The 21,538-nt window shown below is 47.8% G+C and overlaps 1 protein-coding gene across 1 annotated transcript in view; it reads right to left on the minus strand.

The window, feature by feature from the left end:
• The window catches only part of DNAH3 (dynein, axonemal, heavy chain 3), a 181,263-nt gene that overhangs the window by 30,781 nt on the left and 128,944 nt on the right, over window positions 1–21,538 (minus strand). The window contains exons 41-50 of the mRNA XM_006752778.2: window positions 15,375–15,478; window positions 13,035–13,329; window positions 10,373–10,552; window positions 8,894–9,017; window positions 8,646–8,802; window positions 8,308–8,451; window positions 6,428–7,066; window positions 5,458–5,651; window positions 3,052–3,268; window positions 1,175–1,357 (exon numbers count right to left, since the gene is read on the minus strand). Of these exons, the coding sequence (XP_006752841.1) occupies window positions 1,175–1,357; window positions 3,052–3,268; window positions 5,458–5,651; window positions 6,428–7,066; window positions 8,308–8,451; window positions 8,646–8,802; window positions 8,894–9,017; window positions 10,373–10,552; window positions 13,035–13,329; window positions 15,375–15,478 (2,237 nt within the window). The remainder of the gene's footprint in view (window positions 1–1,174; window positions 1,358–3,051; window positions 3,269–5,457; window positions 5,652–6,427; window positions 7,067–8,307; window positions 8,452–8,645; window positions 8,803–8,893; window positions 9,018–10,372; window positions 10,553–13,034; window positions 13,330–15,374; window positions 15,479–21,538) is intronic.

Genomic DNA, 21,538 nt, shown 5'->3' on the forward strand with positions numbered 1-21,538 from the left:
AGCTCCAGGCCGGCCGACACGCTGGCAGGGGGCGGGCTGGCATGTGGACGGGACGCCACGGGCAGCGCCGTCCATGCCTGACGCTGCACCCAGGAAGGGGGGTCCCGTGTCGCCAGATGCTTGACTTTTGTTCTCAGAAAAGCTGACACTTTAGACATTTTACTTGCAGTTTCTTGATTTTGAAAAGTTGATAATTATTCCAAGATCATAAAAGAAAAAAACGTGTGTCACAGTGCGCCCGCCGCCGCCTGGGCCACACCCTCACTGTGTGACACTGGGACCGGGGGTTGGACCCAGGGCCGCTCCGAGAGGCCAGGCCTCAGGCTCGTTGGAGGGAGCCGTCTGGAAGGCCTGTCCTGGAGGAGGCGCCCGTTATTTATTCACCCTGGAAGCCAGTCACAGGCTGCTCTGGCTCAAGCTCCTGCTGTAAGAAGCCAAAAGGGTTTCTAGCTGCCAATGGGGGCGCTGGGACAAGTCTGCTACGCCGAGTGCCACCCCTGGGTCCAGTCCCGGCCACTGGCTGTGCCGCTGTGGAAGTGCATGCTGTGGACTCGTGGGTACCGTCCTGTCACTCCTGCGCCCAAGGCTGCCGGCTGTGCTAGTGGAGCTGGGCAGCTGAAAGTACTTTGAAAAATATATAGCTCCACGGGAGTGCCAGCCGGGCTTTCCTCCAATAGCTGAGTAGGAAACGCCTGCCCAGGACCGGCAAACGGAGTTCTCTAGGTCAACAATCTGTCCTCAACAAACGTTCGTTCCACCCTATGACATGCAGGCACACGTGAGCACAGACGTGACGGAGGAGAGTGGTATCCAGTCTGGAGGAGGGGTGCTCTGGGCAGAGCCACCAGCCGGTGCAGGGCCCTGGGCGTGGTGTGCCTGGTGTCTTTTTACAGAACAGGCAGGAGACCCGCATGGCAAAGCAGCGTGAGGGGCTCCTAGAGACGAGGGTCGGCCATTCTGGGTCTCGTAGGCCTTGACTCTGAGATAGCGACTATCTGACACGGCCCAGCTGCCTGGGAACAGCCAGGGGGCAGGGAGTGAGCGCACCACCCAGCGGCTGGCGCTGCTGAGACAGCCGCCTGCCCTTTCCAAGCCTCACTTTTCTCATCTGCAGGACGGGCGACCACACGTCCCGCAGAGCTGTGCGGGCTCCCCGCCTCCCGGATCTTTATACCTTGATGCCCTGAGCAACGGAGGCAGCGGCGTTGGCTTCCTTTTCATCCGCCTGCACCAGGAGCTTCTTGGCATCGGCTTCTATGGTCTCCTCTTCGATCCTCACCATCATGTTGGCGGTCTCCTCGGACGTCTGGATGAGCTGGGGTTGGAGTGCCGTCAGCTCCACTTGCATGACAGCCACCTGGCAGGAGACAGGGAGCGAGCGTGACGTTGTGAAATGACTGCGAGGCCGATCTGAGCTATCCTCCAACCTATGCATTTGCAGCATAACTGGGGTCTGCTGTTGGCTGGAGTCGCCTGGATCTTTCCATGCTCAGTGAGGTTCGCACCAGGCGTTGCAGATTCCGGCACCCTGCTCGGCACCAGACACATAAACTTAAAACATATCGAAAGGCCTTTCTCGTTGTTGAGCCCACCTTCTAGTGTTGGGGGCAGGAGAAGGAGAGCAAGAGCAAGTTAGGGGGAAATCCACTTCATTTATCCATTCATTTATTTGGTTGAGAAAGAGGGAAACATCGATTTGCTGTTCCATGTATTTATGCATTGTTTCCTGTGTGTGCCGAGTTCGGGGATCAAACCTGCAACCCTGGCTTATCAGCTGATGCTCTGATCAACGAGCTCCCGGCGGGGACAAGCCTACATTTGTTTCCAAGTCTGTGAAGGAAGCATGTGAGTGCGGCTGAGATGCCTGGGATGGAAGGGACTTGCAGGCCATTTCCCTCTCTAAACATTCGAACTGTGTGAGCACCTGATGGGAGGCAGCTGGCTGCTGCCGAGGGAGGGGTGCCGTTTCTCAGGCAACTCAATGTTCCCAATGCAGAGCTGGGACTCCCCCCTGGTTCTGTGTCCTTATGTGAAGAGGGTTTGTGACCTTGCGCCAAGGCCCGGGAAGCGCGGGGAGAGACACAGGCACCCTGGCCTGGCCATGGCAAGGGCTCCGGGCCATGCGTCTGACTTTCAGTTCCGGCCTGGCCTCCTGGGGCGCTGACTCGCTGGGCTGCATGACTGTGGACAGTCACCTGGCCTCTTTGTGTCTTGGTGTCTCCAGGTGAGCTGTCCTATACACAGCCCTGGGCCTGGGGGCTCAGTGGGTGTGACCTGGCACCTTCATTCTCTCTCTCTAAAAGCAAAGGATCCCAGTTGGACCGGCTCAGAGCTGGGAACAGAGCATGAAGGACGCCCCTACGGCCTCCCCGGCCCTGGGCTGCAGTGTTCATGGATTTGCTGGGCTCAGCCACGGGCCCACCTCCTGGCAAGCATTCAGTTGTCTCGGGCTGTGCTGGTGCTGAAAATCCCTGTCTTAATGTGGTTCTCACTTTACTTGGCTTGTCAAGATGGCCTGTCCAAGCACAAATGAATACAAACTCACACGCCAGGCATTTGGTATTTGTGTCAGCGTTTCAGGTCCTCATGACAGCCTACAAAGCACGGACTACCACCCACCAGCAGAAGACGCTGACGTCCCAAGAAGTTGGTGAGTTGAGAACTGGGACTGGAGCCCGGGACTCTGATAGCACAGAGCCTGCTCCTAACCGTGGCCTCACCCTGACTGGTGGCTTCTGGCAGGGCCAGGGCCAGGGTAGGCCTGCAAGGCACTCACCTGGGGCACAGTATTCAAGGGGGCAACAGAGAACGAGTACCATGATACATAGTATTTTGTTGCAATATTTTAAGTCAAAATTAATGCCCCCCAAATCCACGATGAACAAACTATTAAAATCTTGAGTAAAGACAACTCAATGTGCTGGGCCTGGGAGGAAGCTGTGAGGGCGTCCTGCGGGCGGGGATGCTGGGCCTGAATGCAGCACCTGGACAAGGCCCCCCGCGCCCACCGGCCCCCAGCCTCTGCCCCTGCTCCGCGGTGGCCGTTCTCACCTGGGAAGCTGCAAACTGGAGTTTCTGCAGGCCTGTCAGGTAGCGGTTCCTTATCATGTCAACCTCTTGCCTCTTGCTATTTAAGAGGGTCTTAAAGGTTAGGATCAGCTCAAGGTAGGAGGTGGGGGTGACGTAATTGTGTCTGCGAAGCGTGTTGTAGTAGTCGAGTGACAGCTCCTTCACACTCTCCTGGAAGTATTTGCACATGAAGACGACCCTGCCAGGGCAGAGGCGGTGGTGAGGCCAGGGACACCAGCGTGGCTCTGGGTACAGACGCGAGGATGTGCGAAGGCGCCCTGGTGGGCCCATGGAACCCCAAATCCTCCGATGGACGCAGGTCAGCAGAGCCAGCAGAAGGGCTGGGAGTTTTTATGCTGACTGAACAGTCTTGGATCAGGTGACCCTAACCCTGGTCACCCTGTGAGCCACCAGGCTGGGCAGGAGCTCTTACCTTGGGCCTGATGAAGCCCCGGACTTTGCAGAATGATGTTTGTAAATACAGAAAGTGAAATTGGATCACACAGGAAAATAACTATGTTGAAATAGAGTTTTTCAAAATATTTTAAAAACCAAATTTGTTTTATAGTCACATATACACATATACGCTTATCAGTGCGTTAAATCAGGGTCAGCAACCTTTTTCTCTGTCACAACTACTTAACTCTGCTATTGTGTGTGAAAAAGGGGGAGTGGTTCCAATACAGTTTTATTTACAAAAAAACCCACCAACCCCTCCCCCCCTCGCTCCCCCCAGCAAAAATAGGCTGCAAACTGGACTTGGCCTAGGAATCATAGTTTGCTAACTGCTGCATTGAATAAAATTGGGCAGCATGCCTGGAAGCTGCCACAGTTTTGAAGGGAATATCTGTAATGACTATGAAAAAGCCCATGTTATTTTTATTGGTAACAAAGTCACAGGTCTTGCTAATACTACTGGGTTTACTGCCTACATTCATCAGCTGGATGTAAGAATTAGATGTTGTTTTCCCCATTCCTATTCACTCACCCCCTGAGTTCTATTCATGGGCCTACAGACCCAGGCTAAATCTTCAGGCCTACAGAACAAAGTCTAACATTCTTAGGACAGAACTGAAAGCCACACCCACTCCGAACCCCGCCTGCTTCTTCATTTCCCACCCGTTCATTCAATAGCAGTCCCAGGCCCCTGCCAGGGCACTAAGGCAGGGGTGGGCAACCCCTGGCACGTGTGCCAAACATGGCATGCCAGTAACTTTTGCTGGCATGCGAAACCCTCTCTTATACTCTTCCATTTACAATTTTTTTCTTATATATCGACTTTTTTATTTTTCAGATAAATTCAGTGTAGGTGCATCTTAGATAAATAAATAATCTTACCTAACAAGTTATCTTAAAGACAACAGACATGGATTGACGAGAGAGGGGAAGAGCAATTTCAATAGTGTCGAAAACGAACTATTGATGACTTGGAATGCCATTGCAGACAATTTTTTCTGCTTAAAACACTGCAACAGCGTTACTCTCCATGTTTTCATCACCATGCACTTGTGAGTATTTGCTCCCAGTGATGAATTTTGTTACCGTATTTGCCGGCATATAAGACGATTTTTTGGCCCTGAAAAATATGCCTCCAAGTGGGGGGTAGTCTTATATGCCAGGTACACTTCAGATAGACTGCCCATAGTGCTTGCCCCGTGCCATAGTGGCCTCCCGATGCCCGCCCACTTCATTCCACATACCGTTCAGGCATCAGCAGCGCGGCTGGGTGTATGCTTCTTCAAGGTTCTTCACATACGTACACCTTAAGAGATATCAAGTAGGCGTAACATGTTCTCAAAAAATTAGGGTTGGCACGCAGAAGAATTCTGAGTCAGAGATTTTGCTGGTTTTGGCACGCACTCACAAAAGGGTTGCCCACCCCTGCACTAAGGACATAGGGCAGGTGGCATGGCCCAGGCCTTCATGGGGCACCCAGGGTTTGACAGTCTTATCTCTTCCCTTATCCCAGCTTTTTATTTGTTTTCATGGATCTGTGCTTTGCACATCAAGAGTAAGTTTTCTTTACCCTCAGGAACCCATCCCACCCCCCTGGCCCTGGCGGTGAGGCTGCCCTGCTGAGAATAAGAGCGCTAAGATGGCTGAGTAACGATATCACTATATTCAGGTTCTTCTGGCTGCAGCAATAGTACATCCCAGGACAATCCGAACAATACAGTTTACTCTCTTACAGAAAAAATGTTTTATTTATTAAATAGCTAACTAAATGCAATTTAAAAAGTTTTATTTATTAAATAGCTAACTAAGTGTGATTAAAAGTATAAGACTTTTAAATCTAAATCGAGAAATCATAAAACAAGAATAGAGCCAATATCTGGATTTTCAATTTGGAATATATGCTTGGGGTACTAAAATGCGGCTAACACTTACTGTCTCCGAACATTGTCATTAAGTTCCACATCTTCCAGAAATTTGTTAGCCACCAACTCCAGGGCATCTGTGGGCCAGGACTGGAACCAATCAATTGTGCAGCAATTGATGAGTGAAGGGAACATTCTTAGGCGGTTCCGAAAGGCATCCCCAATTGGGCTCATGGCTAATGAGAAACAGACTTTATTAGTCCCCTTCCTCCACGGAGGCCCAGGGCAGCCGGTGGGTCTTACCAAGGACTCCGGTAAGTGGGCATGCTCCCTGCTGAGCCCAGGGCTGTAACTGGGATAGTCATGACGATTGCCTGGGGCGTGGGGAGTCACGGGATGTTCTCATGAAGTTCTGTGATGGGAATCAGTGACTGGTCTCCCATTCCCATTACTGTCCCTTCCAGATCCGTAGGATCCTTTTGCCAAGTGATTGGAGCCCTTTGATCTGCTTGCTAGGGATCTCGTACATAGCTCCTGACAGGTATGGAGGCATCAGCTTGTCTCCAATCCCATCTAGCCATAAGTTTTGGGGCCTATACCCCAAGTATCATTCATTTTTTATTTGGATTCGAAGTGGTAGAGAAAGGGAGATGCACAGGTAGATGTGTGAGAAGGTGGGTGTGGCTAAAGGAGAAAGAGAGAGGGAAACTTGGTTTGAGACCAGAGTGGAGAGGATATGAGGACAGTCTGGCAGGGGGCCTTATAAAGCCATTCAAGTGTTTTAATGGCCTAATAGAAAGCCATTCAAGTGTTTTAATTCTTGGGCACGTGTGCACGTGTGTGAACATACAATGACCATATTTGCAATCTATGAGAAAACCCCGTCCTGGCTCAGTGGGACCGAAAGGTCTGGAGAGGACAGGAGTGGCCAGAGAAAGCCTAGTCAGAAGGCTGCAGAGGAGAGGCCTGGGGAGGTGAGTGGCTCGGCCCGTGTGGGTCTCTCCCTTCTCACCAAGGACAATGTGAAGGTTCTTCTTCACCCGCTCAATAAAGAAGTTATACATAGACAGAGGGGTGACGTCAATCTTCTCGCCGGCTGTCCTGGCTGCTGTTTGCATCTTCTCGACAAGGTCGGCCTTCTCGTCCGCAGGGAAGATGTTGGGCACGTCGCCCGTGTTCAGAAGCATGTTGATGTCCTCGACAAAGGACTCGTCCTTGACCTGGGTGTCAGCGAAGAGGAACACGGTGCGCTTGGTGGCCACGCCGGCCTGCAGCATGACCTTCTTCAGGTCCTCCCGCCAGTCGAGGTTTGAGTAGCTCTTCGTGATCTCGATCTGGTACAGCTCGTACGAGTTCATGAAGGTGGACAATTTGCTGGCACTCTGCCGCCCGCTGCCCCCGATGCCCACCAGGAGCAAGTGGCCTTTGTCCTGCTTCAGGACCCTGCAGATCCTGGAGATGTGCTCAATGGCGAATCTGAACATGACCAAGGACATGGGGGCCTTGCTGATGTTGTTGAACTCATCTAGGTAGTACTCCATGACCACCGTGAGCTGTTTCAGGTCCGTGATCTCATCATAGATTTTGGGGTCACTATCCGGTTTGAAGTAATCTCCAAAAAAGAGGCTATGGATATTATCATCGACGATCTTTCCAGTGGGTGACAGGTGGATGAGAACCTGTGGAAAGGTAAGTCCCAGCCAGGCACTGAGCCAGTGGCCCAACCTGGATGGCAACGGGCCTTGTAGAGGAAGGGAACAGGAGGTGAGCTTATCTCCTCCGAGCACATTCTTCAAAGTCATGGTTCATTAACAGTTTAAAAAACAAAACAAACCATGATAGGGGGTCTGCTGGCTGTAAAGACTATGATGGAAGGACATTAGTGAAAGGCATGTAAAGCGAGGACCAGTCTGCTTGCTAAGTAGTTAAAACATTGGTGGTCAGACTGTAAGATTCCCCATAGGCCTCAAAGGAAGACACCATTTTTAAAAGTACTTGCTCCTTCACCAAATAGAGGTACAGGCACTTCCCCTGGCTCCACTCCATGCCTAGAGTAGAAATGTTTTAGATGCTTCCTCTTCCTGCATTGCCCCAGCGGGGAGGTAGGGGAGGGCGTGTGTGTGTGTGTGTGTGTGTGTACTCTGTTCCGGGTCTCTGGCTGCAAAGTGAAAACACTTTTGCAGTTTTCCTATGGAGAAATCACAGTTTCTTAGAAATAAAGGTAGAACAAGCCCTGGCCAGTGTGGCTCAGTTGCTTGGAGCATCTTCTCATGCACCAAAAGGTGATGGGTTCGATTCCTGGTCAGGGCACATCCTAGGTTACAGGTTCAGTCCCTGGTCGGGGTGTGCACAAGAGGCAACCAATTGATGTCTCTCTCTCTCTCTCTCTCTCTCTCTCTCTCTCTCTCTCTTTCTCTCTTTCTCTCTTTTTCCCCTCACCCTCTCTCTAGAATCAATAAACATATCCTTGGATAAGAATTTTAAAAAATAAGAGGTAGAACTAGATGATTCTTAAAACAACTTTTCTTATATGAAATGGGAAAGAGAAAAAAATGTATGAATTGGAAACCATGACAATCTTTTACTTGGGTTTACCAGGGCCTCAATCAAACCATGAAAATTTATGGTTCCTTTCTCAGCTCACAAATTAATTTGACCCTGAATATGTATAAACAATAACATCATAACATCATATAGCCAATCACTTTGAATGCTTCAAACCCTATATGTTACCAGGGAAGTGGAGCACAGTTGGGACTAGTGGTGTGTCACCAAGTCAAGTGACTCGTTGGCTCAATGCTATTGCCTGAGGGTCAGAGAGCACACCGAGTCTCCACTGGGAAGGGAACCTGGACTCAGACTAACATGGTCAAGGATGGGGACCATTTCTGAGGCCAGATGATCATAGGGTCCGGCTGACCTTCTCCATGGTTTGCTTGAAGCAATTCGAGGTGGTTTCCTTCACCAAGTTGAAGAAGACCTGTCTGTCCTCATCGTCAATCAGCCGGTCATAGAAAACCCGATAGACCTCATGAATCCAAAGCCGGATAAGCTTCTCTACCTCCTGCAAAACAGAGTTGGTTTTCTGAATGATGTGCCGGAGGGGGCAGTTCTCAAATCCCCGTTGGCGTGAGAATGAAACAAGATCATGCTTTCAAAATATTAAGCACCAGGCCTCGCACAGATTGGACACGTAGGAAGTGAGCTCTGATTGTTAGGGAGTGCTGAGTGACTTGGTGACAGAGCGACCACACTGACCTGCATGTGGGAGTGAGGACAGAGCAGCACCCCTTGGATCACCCGGGAGAAGTCCCGCAGGTTAAAGACGTAATGTGACTTGGAGGGAGTGGGCAGGAAGTTCTCCACGGCAGCTTTGTAAATCGTCATAGTGGCCTGGACCAGCATCTTCCCATACCTCGGGAGGAAGGAGAAGGTGGGCCAGTCAAGGAGAGGCCAGAACTGAGGGCCCCAGACCAATATCCTGGAGGACACAAGCAACCTCTTACCTTAAGAAGATCACGTCAAATCCTTTCCCAAAGTGCCAGTTAGCAATGGAGCTAAAAATCTTGGTTAAAATGTCATCCTCAAAGGCGTTGATGGAAATGACATTCAGGTGGCGGGTGAATCGCCCTGGAAGACACGCGCATACCCTCTCATCCCTGGGCCTGGCGCTCCGCACATGGGAGCTGTTTCCCTTCGCCTCCTACCTCCTGTGCTGTGCTATGGCTGCCTTTCGCCGCACGTGGCTATTTAAACTTAAAGTAATGAGTAACAAATGACATTGCAAGCTGGTTTTCCCAGTCCCACTAGTCACACTTCAAGGGCGCAAGGGTGACAGGTGGCGCTGCCGCTACGCTGCCTGGGTGGATGCAGGTCAGCCTCGGGCCGATGTGTCAGCTCTGGGAGCAGGGCTCATGCTCGCTTCTAAACGTAAAGGCACAAGCAATCAGAACACTTTTATAGCAAGGAGCATCGCCCGCCACGTACCTCCTACATACCAAACCCACTCTTCCCCAAACTAACTGCTATTAATTTGGTACCCTTACATATCTACATCTGTCTGTGTTAGATATCTATGCATTTGTATCTATATACCTGCTTTATTGAGATATAATTCATAGTAATTTTGATAATCTGAAACCCACTTTCCAGTAGATTACTCGAAACGGGCTCATGGAAAAAGTCTCTGAGTTCTTGCATGTTGATAACAGTTTTGCTTTTATGCTTAAAGGTCAGCTTTTCTGGCTTTAACATTCTTGACTCTCATTGTGTTTCCTTGAGCATCTTAAATGTTATTCTGTTTTCTTATGGCGTAAAGCGTTGCAGTTGAGAAGCCTTAAGATAACCTAACTTGATTTTGCTCTTTTTGCCTAAATGCCCAAAAGGTTTTTATCTTTTTCTCTAATGCCCAATAATTTCACCAGTATGCTTTGAAGTGATCACTTGGGTTCTGCATCCTCAGGTACACAGTGTACCACATTCAATCACCAGCCCATGTTCTTCTTTTACAGATGAGGAGGCCACAGAATCTGAAGTCTGGAAATGGTACTAGGATTCTTATGCAAGGACGTATACTCCTCAACTGTTAGATGAGGAGGTGATGGGAGGGGGATCTTATTTATGTTTATTATTTTGCTCCGGGTGAGTTGCTCTCCCTTTAGCAATGTGAGGAGTTATAACAAACACAACAGGTGAAAGGGTCATGCAGCCCCAGCTGAGAACTCCTGGCTGGCCTCTCCCGGGAACATGTGCTGGCACCTGAACTCTCCTCTTCATCTGAGACTCTCTGGTCCTCTCCTTGTCCTATTTCCACAACTTCCAACATGAAGTCTTCCGATGCCGCTCCCTGGAGCTGGCCCAGCCCGCCCTGGCCACAGCCGCACACACTTTCCTCCTCCCTCCATCAGAACAGAGTGCCTGAGGTGTCTGGCTCTGCAGCCTGGGGCAGGGTAGGGAGAAGAGAAATGAGCTTCTCTTTTACGTACCAGTAATGTCATTTCTTCCTCCCCCGGGGGGCCCCATGGCTGTCACCAGCAGCACGTCCACGATGTCCAGCTTGTTTGTGTCTTTCTTGTCAAACCAGTGACCGTGGTCCAACCATTGCCGCAGGAGCTCAATGGGGGGCTGGGCCCCGTACACCTCTTTGGCTGGCATGTTGAGGTCATCTGGGGAAGCAGCCAGGGCCACATGCTGTAAGTTTAGGGGACCTTCTGCTCTCACAGGAGGCAGCAGAAGACTCTTCTACGGGGGAGTCCTCAGCCAGTGTCCCACCCCCATTCTGGGCAGGGCTCAGCCCACGGACGTTTTGACCTACAGAAAGAGGTTTCCCTGGTTTTGCCCATTGTGACTTTAGGGCTACCTGGATTGGCATCACACAGGCATTTAATTTTTTCCCATTCTCTCCGACAAAACATACCGATAGTCTACTGTGTGTTAGACATTTTAATTTCTGGGGCTATAATTTCTGGGGAGATGTGAGGAAGACAGCCACATCCCAGCTAACAGGGTATTTAATTCGACCAGAGGTGTGGAGGCAGGCTTTGGACTAAGGCTTTAGTGGAGCAAGCTACATGGCGAGACTAGACTGTGACGTCCCAAAAGCTATCGCCCAGTCTCTGCACATAGAGGGCACGCAGTACAATGGAGCTTAATGTCTCCCCACACCACACTGGCTGAGTGCCCCACTTGAGAAAGGGGGCATTTTAGGAGTTTTATACCGATTATCTCATCTAATCCAAGTAATGACTTTGTCAGGAAGACAGCTATGTTGGAGGTGAGGAACTGAGGGTCCTGGGAGTTAAGTCACAATATGCATAGGGTTTGAAAGTGAGATTTCAACCTCAATCTGTTTGGCTGCAAAGCTTAAACTGTGTGTTTTTTAAATGTTTAATTGAATTTATTGAGGTGATATTGATTAATAAAATTATATAGGCCTCAGCTATATAATTCTATAACACATCATCTGTATAATGTATTGTGTATTTACCACCCAGCCTGTTTTTGGACAGACCATAAAAATAGGAAGGGAAAACAGGTTGGAAGAAAGAGAGAAGGAAGAAAAAGAAAGGAAAATAAAATAAAAAAGGACCCTGCCTTCAAAGAGCTGACATTAGCCGGCAAGGATACAAATACATGCAATGTTCATTATAAATACAGTGGGGCCTTGACTTACGAGTGTCCTGACTAACGAATTTTTTGAGATATGAGCCGTCTCTCGGCCGGTTTTTTGCTTTGAGTTGTGAGTTAAAATTTGGGTTATGAGCCAGCTTCAGATAACGCACCGCTAGTTGGAGCAGCAAATGTCACAGTGAACGCCACATCAGCCCTGCATCGCTAGTTGGAGCAGCAAATGTCACAGTGAATGCCACATCAGCCCAGCGTGTCTCACTCGTTCACTTTTTGATTTGACATACGAGTAATTTGAGTTACGAGCTCTGTCATGGAACGAATTAAACTTGTAAGTCAAGGCCCCACTGTACGTGATTTTTTAAATTGATTAGAGAGAGAGAGAAAGGGGAAGCGAGAGAGAAACATTGATGTGCTGCTCTATGTATTGATGTATTCATTGGTTGCTTCCTGTAAGTGCCCTGACCAGAGCTCAAACCCACAACCTTGCCTATCGGGCCGACTCTCTAACCAACAGAGCTACCCAGTCAGGGCAATACATGAATTTTACAGGCAACGAGAAAACTCAGAAGAGCAGGGCAATACTATAAGTAAATGGAATGCTAGTAGAAAATGTATTTGGCACCCAAAATTCTGGGCTTGGGCCACAGCTCCAGAATTTTCCAGATGTTTGACTCTGAACAGCAAATTTAACCTTCTGGAGCCTCAATGAATGACTAGCAAAATGAGAATGGCAGTTAATAACCTCACAGGGTTGTGGAGTTCAACTCAGATAAGTGAGAAAGTGCTTTGTAAACAGGTAAAATCTTGGGAAACATCAATGTGTTATTTCACATCCATTGAGCAAATATTGGGTTTCTTCACGTACTGATAACATATTTATCTGACACAAAATGGAGTACGGATCTGATCACAAGTGTGTGTTGATTTTGGAGATGCAACAGGGCCAACACTGCAATCCCTTCTGAAACTGTGTCTCCCCACAGGGTCACCTTGCCTGACCCACGGGCTCACCCAGCTGCACCTCAGAAGAAGCCGGGAGCCTGGCTCAGGCCAGGAGGCCTGGACCATGTCTCACAGAGTAAAAAGGTGGCTTCCCACTGCTGTGGCTCAGGGGTTGAGCATCAACTGATGAACCAGGAGGTTATGGCTTGATTCCCAGTCAGGACACATGCCCCAGGTGTGGGTTGATCCCCAGTAGGGGGCCTACAAGGAGGCAGCCAATCAATGATCCTCTCTCATTTTTGATGTCTCCCTCTCTCTGAAATCAATAAAAACATATTTAAAAAGTTAATAAAAACTTGGCATGTAGTACTTGGCCAACAAATACTTGGTAATGGAAGGAGTCAGAAGAAAAAGCAAAATTAAAGAAGGAAGGAAGGGAAGGAAGAAGGAAGAGAGGGAGGGAGGGAGGAGGGGAAGAAATACTGAATTTTATTTTATCTGTCAGAGAGAGAAAGACTGCAGAGTGGACCGGCAGCCGAGAGGGGAGGAGCCTGTTGGCATCCAGGCGTGCCTTACCCACAAACACCACTGCCTTCTTCCCGATGGGGGGCCCGAAGAGGCCCTTCCGCCGCCGATCCAGCTTGGACATGATGATGTCCTGGGTCTGATAGGCTGAGGTCCTGGCAGAAAAATTGAGGCAGTTGGGCAGGTAGGTATTTTTGGGAAGGTGGAGCAGGAAGTTGTTGGTGATGGCTGATTTGCCGGTGCCTGTGGGTCCCACAAATAGCACTGGAACCTCATGGTCCAGGTAGGTTTTCAGGAAGAAGGTCTGCCGGGCTGTCTCCACGGTGGGGATGATGAGTTCTGAGACCTGCACCACAATGACATGGAAGAGCCTTGGTACCTGGCCCAGGAGGCTCAGCTCCATCCTTACTGCCCATTCAGCTCCATCGCCTTCACCTTGAGTGAGTCTTTAATAGTCCCAGGAGCTTAGCTTATTCCCCTGTGAGATGGGGTAGTGATGGCACCTGAGCTGGTTTAAAGATGAAATGAGATCATGCATGTAGAGATGGCATATTGTTCCTGTTTGGTAGATGGGGAAATTGAGGCCCAAAGCTTTTCTGAAATTTGCCCAAGTACACAGCAAGTAACTGAAAATGCAGGGATTTGAATCCCAGCTGTCTGACTCCGAAGTCTATGTTGTTAACCACTAACCTGTTACCAACCCCAGTTACAATAAGAATGGGTCTGTGGCTGCTGCCCTCCCATCCACTGAGCAGCCGCCTCTTCCAGGACATCTCTGTTGCTTGACTGAGAAGGGTCAGGTGCTTCCTCCTCATCCCTTTTCCCAGCATCCAGGTTCTTGGTTCTAAGGCCCATCCCCTCTTAACCCCTTTCCAATATGGGGACTGCAGCACTCTTCCTGGCATTCAGACCCCAATCTACTCTACAGGCTTGGCCGTGGGCTCCTGGAAGCCCTGTTCCTCTGAGCACAACACCCTACCTTCACTTGCCGCCCTGAACCCGAACCCTGTCATCGTCCATTTGGCCTCCATGGGGGCAGAGGAAGGGGCAGGGTCCTCTCTCTCATGTTGAAGCCTCCTCATGTGTCTAGGCTGGGCCCACCTCCGGGGATACCTCACCCTGGGGTTTGTGTGAGGGGTCAGCTTGATCTGTGCAGCAGGGTGGCGCGGTGCATGCTGGTAGACAAAGGCTCGGCTTCTTCGGTAAGTAATCGGATCAAAGGAAAAGGATCCGACCGAGGGCATTGCGGAGAGGACGAGAATGGACAGGCGTTGAGCAAGGATGTCCTGCTGTTATCCCCACAGTATTCCCATAACCCTCTGAGTCAGGTGTGAAATTAGCTCAATTTTTCAGATGAAGAAAACTGGGGCTGGAGGATTGCTGCTAACTTGTCTAAAGACAGAGCCAATAGGTGATGTGAATGCAGAACCAGGTTTTGTTACCAAGACTGGGAATTTATAGCAAGTTGGGTTTCATAGATTTTTATTGTCGGGACAAGAGGAAAATGTGCAGCAGAACTGAATATATTTTCTGCACGAGACTCTTTTATTTGTATGAATTCAGCAAGATTTGAAGCCCCTGGAGTTCAGGTGACCAAACTCCTTAAGGAGAATTAAAGTTTAGGGTCTCAGTGCTGGGGAGGGGGGTCCTCGCCACACTCAGCCCCCGGGATGGGCCCTGAACTCAGCACAAGCCACTTTGGTCCTGCCTGTCTGACATGACAATATTCCCACTTTCCTATCCACCGTGTCCACCCACCTGGGACCTGAACCGTCTGCCATCGCCGGGAGAGATAAGTCATGTCACCAGATGCTGCACAGAGTCATAAACGTGCACCCCCAGATAAACGTGCCACAAGGAAAGGAGGAGGAAGTGTCAGCGAGTCGTCTGCTAACCGACAAGTTAATCAGAACCCGTGCTGCTGAGTCAGAACCCGTGCTGCTGAGTCAGAACCCGTGCTGCTGAGAATGCGGACCAGGAAACCTTCCTCAGGGGATTTGAACAAAGGCAGGTGTCCCGTTGTCTGAGGTTCCTGAGATATGTAATGCCACAATGCCTGTCATGACCGATAAGGCTGGGGTGGGGCTGTTCCGGTCTAGCACATAGTATGTGCCACGTGTTCACATATATTTCTCCAATTCTTACCACCATCACAGGAGCATTTTTCTGTTGTTTTGTAGTTGAGTGAACTGAGGCAAAGGGTGAAGGTGGAGTGAGGAGCCTGGGTCTCTGGTTCCAGCGTCCAGGCCTCCAGGCTCCACCCATGCACATTTGGCCCTTTCCTGAAGGAAGTTCTTTAAGATGCGGACACAGAACTGCTGTCAGCGCTCCTGCCTGGAGGATCTGAGTCATTGTGGAAACCGAAGTCCCATGGCCAGTGCCCCTCCTTACCTTTGCGTTGGCTGGGATGCTCTCCTCCTCCTTGGTGACATACTCGGTCCACGCGTACCAGTGCCCACTGCCTTGCTTGAGGAAATAGAAGTCATAGACGCTCCCTGGACTCAGAGAAACAGAACAGGCTGTTAGCACACCAGGCTCACACTTCATAGCTGAGGCGCTTGCTGCCCCAGCCGGAGGCACCTGCAGTGTGTCCGTGCACGACGGCACAGTCGTGGCGAAGCTCACTCACTGCGGGCACCTGCACGTCTCCGAAGGAGTGATGACTTTGCCCTGACCAGTTTGGCTCAGTGGATAGAGCGTCGGTCTGTGGACTCAAGGGTCCCAGGTTCGATTCCAGTCAAGGGCATGTACCTTGGTTGCGGGCATATCCCCAGTGGGGGGAGTGCAGGAGGCAGCTGGTCGATGTTTCTAACTCTCTATCCCTCTCCCTTCCTCTGTGTAAAAAATCAATAAACATATATTATATATATATATATATATGATGACTTTATTACTTGTATAAAAACAATAGGTTCGATGTATGCAAAGAGTTAAATTATTTTTAATAATGTAAACAGGAAGTATTAAAAATAACAAGAAAATAAAAAGAAAGCAATACATCACTCTAACCCTTACATCCAGAAATAACTTTCCATGTCCATCTTCCTGGCCTTCTCCCCAGGCACACAGCACATTGGAGATGGAAGGGCAGACAGATCGAAGAAAGGATTTTATAAGAATGGGATCTCTTGACATGTTCCGGTTTTAAATAAAGATGCTAAGTTCAACTTTACTTAAATCTCACAGAGCCAACATGGAACGAAAGGACCTACTGAACTTGAGACAAGTCATTATTCACTACAAGATAAACTGCTTCGTAAAGAGCAACTTTTAAAACAATAATTTAGAAAAATAACCTAAGTTATTAAGGGGTTAAAGACACTATGCTTTAAGAAAATCATTTAGCCTGGCCAGTGTGGCTCAGTGGTTGAGCATCCACCTATGAACCAAGAAGTTTCTGGTTCCATTCTTGGTCAGGACACGTGCCTGGGTTGCAGACTCCATCCTTTGTAGGGGATCCATGGGAGGCAGCCAAACAATGTTTCTGGATCACAGGGCTCCCGCACTGAGACAGGGCACTGGCCATTCTGGGGGACCCCGCCTCCCCCACCCCAAATGCACAAATTCCGTGCACCGGGCCGCTAGTAGTATAATAAACCACGTGCCTATCATTCAGCTTCAATAGTTATCAATATTTCATAATTCTTGTCTCACCCACTTCCCCATCACTATATTCAATTTCCTTCCTTCTTCCCTCCCTCTCTTCTTTCTCTGGAGTACTTTGAAGCCAATCCTGACATTGTATTTCATTTGTAAATCCACATAACTCAGTGCTGGCCAATTTCGCTGATTTCTGTATGAACTGTGTGGTGATTAGCTCTCACTCTTCCCCCCATCTCTCCTCCTCCGACTACAGTTTCTAACACACTTTTGTTCTTTCACCACAGTTCTGCTCTGAAGCTTTAGGTCTGTATTTACATAGATTCATTGCTCAAACTCGAGTCTTTTCACACAGACCGTGTAAGAGCTCTTTATTTTGGCTGATTTTATTTCTTTTTCCAAAATGGGACTTACAGGCACTCATTTTCTCAGTTTTTGCATGATCAAGAGTGCCTGTGCTGCTTTTGTATCTGAAGTGTGACTTGGCTGAGAGCAGTATTCTTGCGTCACGTTTCCCTTCCCTCGGAACCCTGTAAGCCATGCTTTACTTACGTCCTGGAAGTCTGCATTGCGGAGGCCCCTCAGATGGCTTGCTCCTTTTTTGACTTTATTTCCTATCGAGATGCCTGATGGAATCTTTTTGATACTCGATGTACAAGAATTTGCTCAACTTATTTCTTCTGATCAGTTATTCTCTATCAAATTCCTTCATTGTTATCATGTTAATTGTTCCTGCACCCACCTAAGTATGTGTCTATCATTTTACTTTTTATCCAATCCCAGGGCTTTTCCCATGTTGCTTTCTCCCACCTCTCCAATCTATCACCAAAGGATTTCATGTAACCCACCTACGTCCCTTCCTTTGATTGCAATGTATAAAAATAGATGAGAAACCACCATTCTCTGAAGCACTATCCCAATCCTTTGAGATATTGCTTCCTGGCAAGTGTTGAGAGTTTGGCTCAAATAAACTCACAAAAATTCTTTACAGGTTTGAATGTTTTTTACATTAACATAATGAACAAAATAAACTGATTAACAAAATAGGACCAAAGGCATGGATACATGGAACAGACTGACAGATCTCAGAAGGGAGGAGGTTGGGGGGATTGGAAGAGATTAACTAAAGAATATATATCTATACATATATGGGCACAAAATGTGTGAAGATTTGGGGTTTGGTGGGGACTGGGTGGAAAGGGTCAAAGAGGAGGAAAATGGGGGACATCTGTAATACTTTAACAATAAAAAAAGAAAAATAAACTCCCACATATTCATAAAAAAGAATAAAATGGCAATAAATATGTACCTATCAATAATCACCTTAAATGTAAATTTAAGGCTCCAATCAAAAGACAAAGGGTAGCTGAATGGATGAGAAAACAAGACCCATATATATGGTGTCTATAAGAGACCCACCTCAGAATGGAAGACTCATACAAGCTTAAAATAAAGGATTAGAAAAAGATATTACATGCAAATGGAAACAAAAACTCCTGGGTTAGCAATAGTTATATCAGACAAAACATACTTTAAAGCAAAGAAGAATATATATATATATATATATATATCTAATATGCAAAGTGTCCCCTCGGGGGTTTGACCAGGAGACTGGGAGGGAGTTCAATCGCTCGCTATGATGTGTGCTGATCACCAGGGGGTGGCGTGGAATGAAGAAAGGCCCCGGCCAGCAGCCGGAAGTCCTGATCCGCCCTGATTGCCAGCCAGGCCTAGGGACCCTACCCTTGCATGCATTTCCTGCACCAGGCCTCTGTTACATAATGATAAAGGGAGCAAGACAACAAGAGGATGTAGCCTTGTAAATGTTTATGCACTCAGAATAGGAGCACCTACATATGTAAAGCAAATCTTGATGGCCATCAAGGGAGAGATGAACAGTAACACAGTCATAGTAAGGGATTTTAACACCCCATTGACATCAATGAGTAGATCTTCCAGACAGAAAATCAACAAGGAAACAGTGGCATTAAATGACACACTAAACCATAGGGATTTAATTGATATTTTCAGAACTTTTCAACTCAAAGCAACAGAATATACATTCTTTTCAAATACACATGATACATTTTCCAGGATAGACCACATGTTATACCACAAAACAAATATCAATAAATTTTAAAAGATGAAATTATATCAAGCATATTTTCTAACCCCAATGCTATAAAACTAGAAATCAATTACAAAAATCCCACTGAAAAAACACACAAACACAGGGAGGCTAAATAACATGCTACTAAACAATGAATGAGAAGAATAAAATCAAGGAAGAAATAGTAAGAAACCTTGAGACAAATGAAAATAAAACAAACAAATTAAAAAAAAAAACCAACAAAATCTATGGGGTACAGCAAAAATAGTCCTAAGAGGGAAATTCATAGCATTACAGGCATATCTCAAGAAACAAAAAAAATCTCAAATAAATAATCTATCCTTACACCTAAAGGAATTAAATAAAAGAACAACAAAATGAAAGTGAGTAGGAAAAAGGAAATACTAAAGATCAGAGCAGAAATAAGCAAAATAGAACCTAAAAAAATACAAAAGATCAATGTAACCGATAACTAGTTTCCTGAAAAGATAAGGAAGACTGATAAGTCTTTAGCCGGACTTATCAAGAAAAAAAAGAGAGAACCCAAATATATAAAATCAGAAATGAAAGAAAAAAAGTAACAACTGACTTTTTTCACAGCTATAGAAAGGTTTATAAGAAAATATTATGAACAACTATATGCCAACAAATTGGACAATCTGGAAGAGATGCATGAATACCTAGAAACATGCAATATCCCCAAACTGAATAAAAAATAATTAGAAAATCTGAACAGATTATAATTAATAAAATTGAAGCAATAAACAAAGGCTCCAATAAACAAAAGTTATGGACCATATAACTTCACAGGTGAATTTTACCAAACATTGAAAGAAGAACTAACACCTATTCTTCTGAAACTACTCCAAAAATTCAGGAGGAGAGAAGATGCCCAAGTTCTATTTACAAGGCCAGCATTATCCTCATTCCAAAACTAGATAAAGACACTACAAATAAAGAAAATTATAGACCAATATCCCTGATGAACATAGATGCAAAAATCCTCAACAAAAGAATAGCAACTGAATTCAGCAATACATTAAAGAGATCATACATCATGATGAAGTGGGATTTATTCCTTGGATGCAAGGTTGGTACAATATATGCAAGTCAATTAACATGAAACACCACATAAACAAAATGAGAGATAAAAATCATATCATATTAATAGATGGAGGAAAAGCATTTGACAGAATCCAGCTCCCATCTATAATAATAAAAGCATAATGTGCTAATTAGACCAGACATCCTTCCGGACATCCTTTGGACAACCTTCTGGATGAAGCTGGGGCTCCGGGGGAAGCCTGGTCCCAGGTGCCTGCCGGCAGCCAGAGGGAAGCCAGTGCCGACAGCCAGGGGAAGGAAGGCCTACTCTTGCACGAATTTCATGCAAATCAACTGAACAGCAGAACAACTGGTTGTTATGATGTGCACTGACCACCAGGGGGCAGACACTCAACACAGGAGCTGCTCTCCGGTGGTCAGTGTGCCAGAAGTTGAGCTCACTGCTGGCGAGCACAGCGGCAGTGGGGGGAGCCTCTCCTGCTTCTGTGGCAGCACTAAGGATGTCTGACTGACGGCTTGGGCATCCCCTGAGGGCTCCTGGACTGCAAGAGGGTGCAGGATCACTGAGGAGACGTCACCTCCACAGGATGCTCCCAAGTGTACAAATTTCAGGCACCAGGCCTCTAGTTTAACATAAAAATGTGCAAAAAAAAAGTGGTTATAGAAGGAATGTATCTCAATATAATAAAGGACATGCATGACAAACCCACAGCCAAACATCATACTCAAGAGCAAAAAACTAAAAGTGTTTCCTTTAAGTTAAGATCAGAAACAACACAGGGATGTCCACTTTCACCACTCTTATTCAACACAGTACTGGAAGTCCTAGCCACAGTGATCAGACAAGAAAAAGAAATAAAAGGCATCCAAATTGGAAAGAAAGAAGTAAAACTGTCACTATATGCAGATGACATGATATTGTATATAGAGCACCCTATATAGTCTGCCAAAAACTACTAGGACTGATAAATAAATTCAGTAAAGTAGCAGGATACAAAATAAATATTCAGAAATTATACACCAACTAGAGGCCCAGTGCACGAATTTGTGCACGGGTGGATTCCCTAGGCTGGTTCGCGATCAGGGCCAATCAGGGCTGGGTTGATCAGGCTTGCTGGATGGAGGAAGGGACAGGGGGAGGGACTGTGGGCTGATCAGGGCCTGCCAGCAGTGGGGAGGGATGGGGCGTGAAAGGTTGGCCGCCAGCCTCAAGGAGGGAGCCGGTCCTCAGCCCCCCTGGGAAAGGGGCTGTGTCCACCACCACCCATTCCCTGTTCCCAAAAACCCCAGTGGGGTTGGGAGAGGAGGTGACGATTGCCGGGCTGGGTGAAGAAGGAATGGACACTAGATGCCAATGCTGACACTGGTGCCCTGCCACCGCACAGCTCCTTACCTACCCCCTCCTCCTTCCCTTGCCACCGCATGGCATGTTGCAGGTGGGCAATGGGCTGATGGGGGCCTGCCGGCCAGGGAGAGGAATAGGGCACAGGAGGTTGGCTGCTGGCCCTGAGGAGGGACCTGGCCCTCAGGCCCCCTGGGAAAGAGGCTGCATCCAATGCCATCCACCCCATTTTCGATCCCAGCCCGAGGCCGAAGGACTCCGCAGGGTTGGGAGAGGAGGCAACAGTCACCAGGCCAGGCACGAAAGAAATGGACACCGGACTCTGACACCACCGGCTGGCCACGGGAGGTTGGCTGTGGGAGTGCACTGACCACCAGAGGGCAGCTTCTGTGTTGAGCACCTGCCCCCTGGTGGTCAGTGCATGTCATAGCGAAGCGA

The sequence above is a fragment of the Myotis davidii genome, unplaced genomic scaffold (assembly GCF_000327345.1).
Source record: "Myotis davidii unplaced genomic scaffold, ASM32734v1 scaffold970, whole genome shotgun sequence".
Lineage (NCBI taxonomy): Eukaryota > Metazoa > Chordata > Mammalia > Chiroptera > Vespertilionidae > Myotis > Myotis davidii.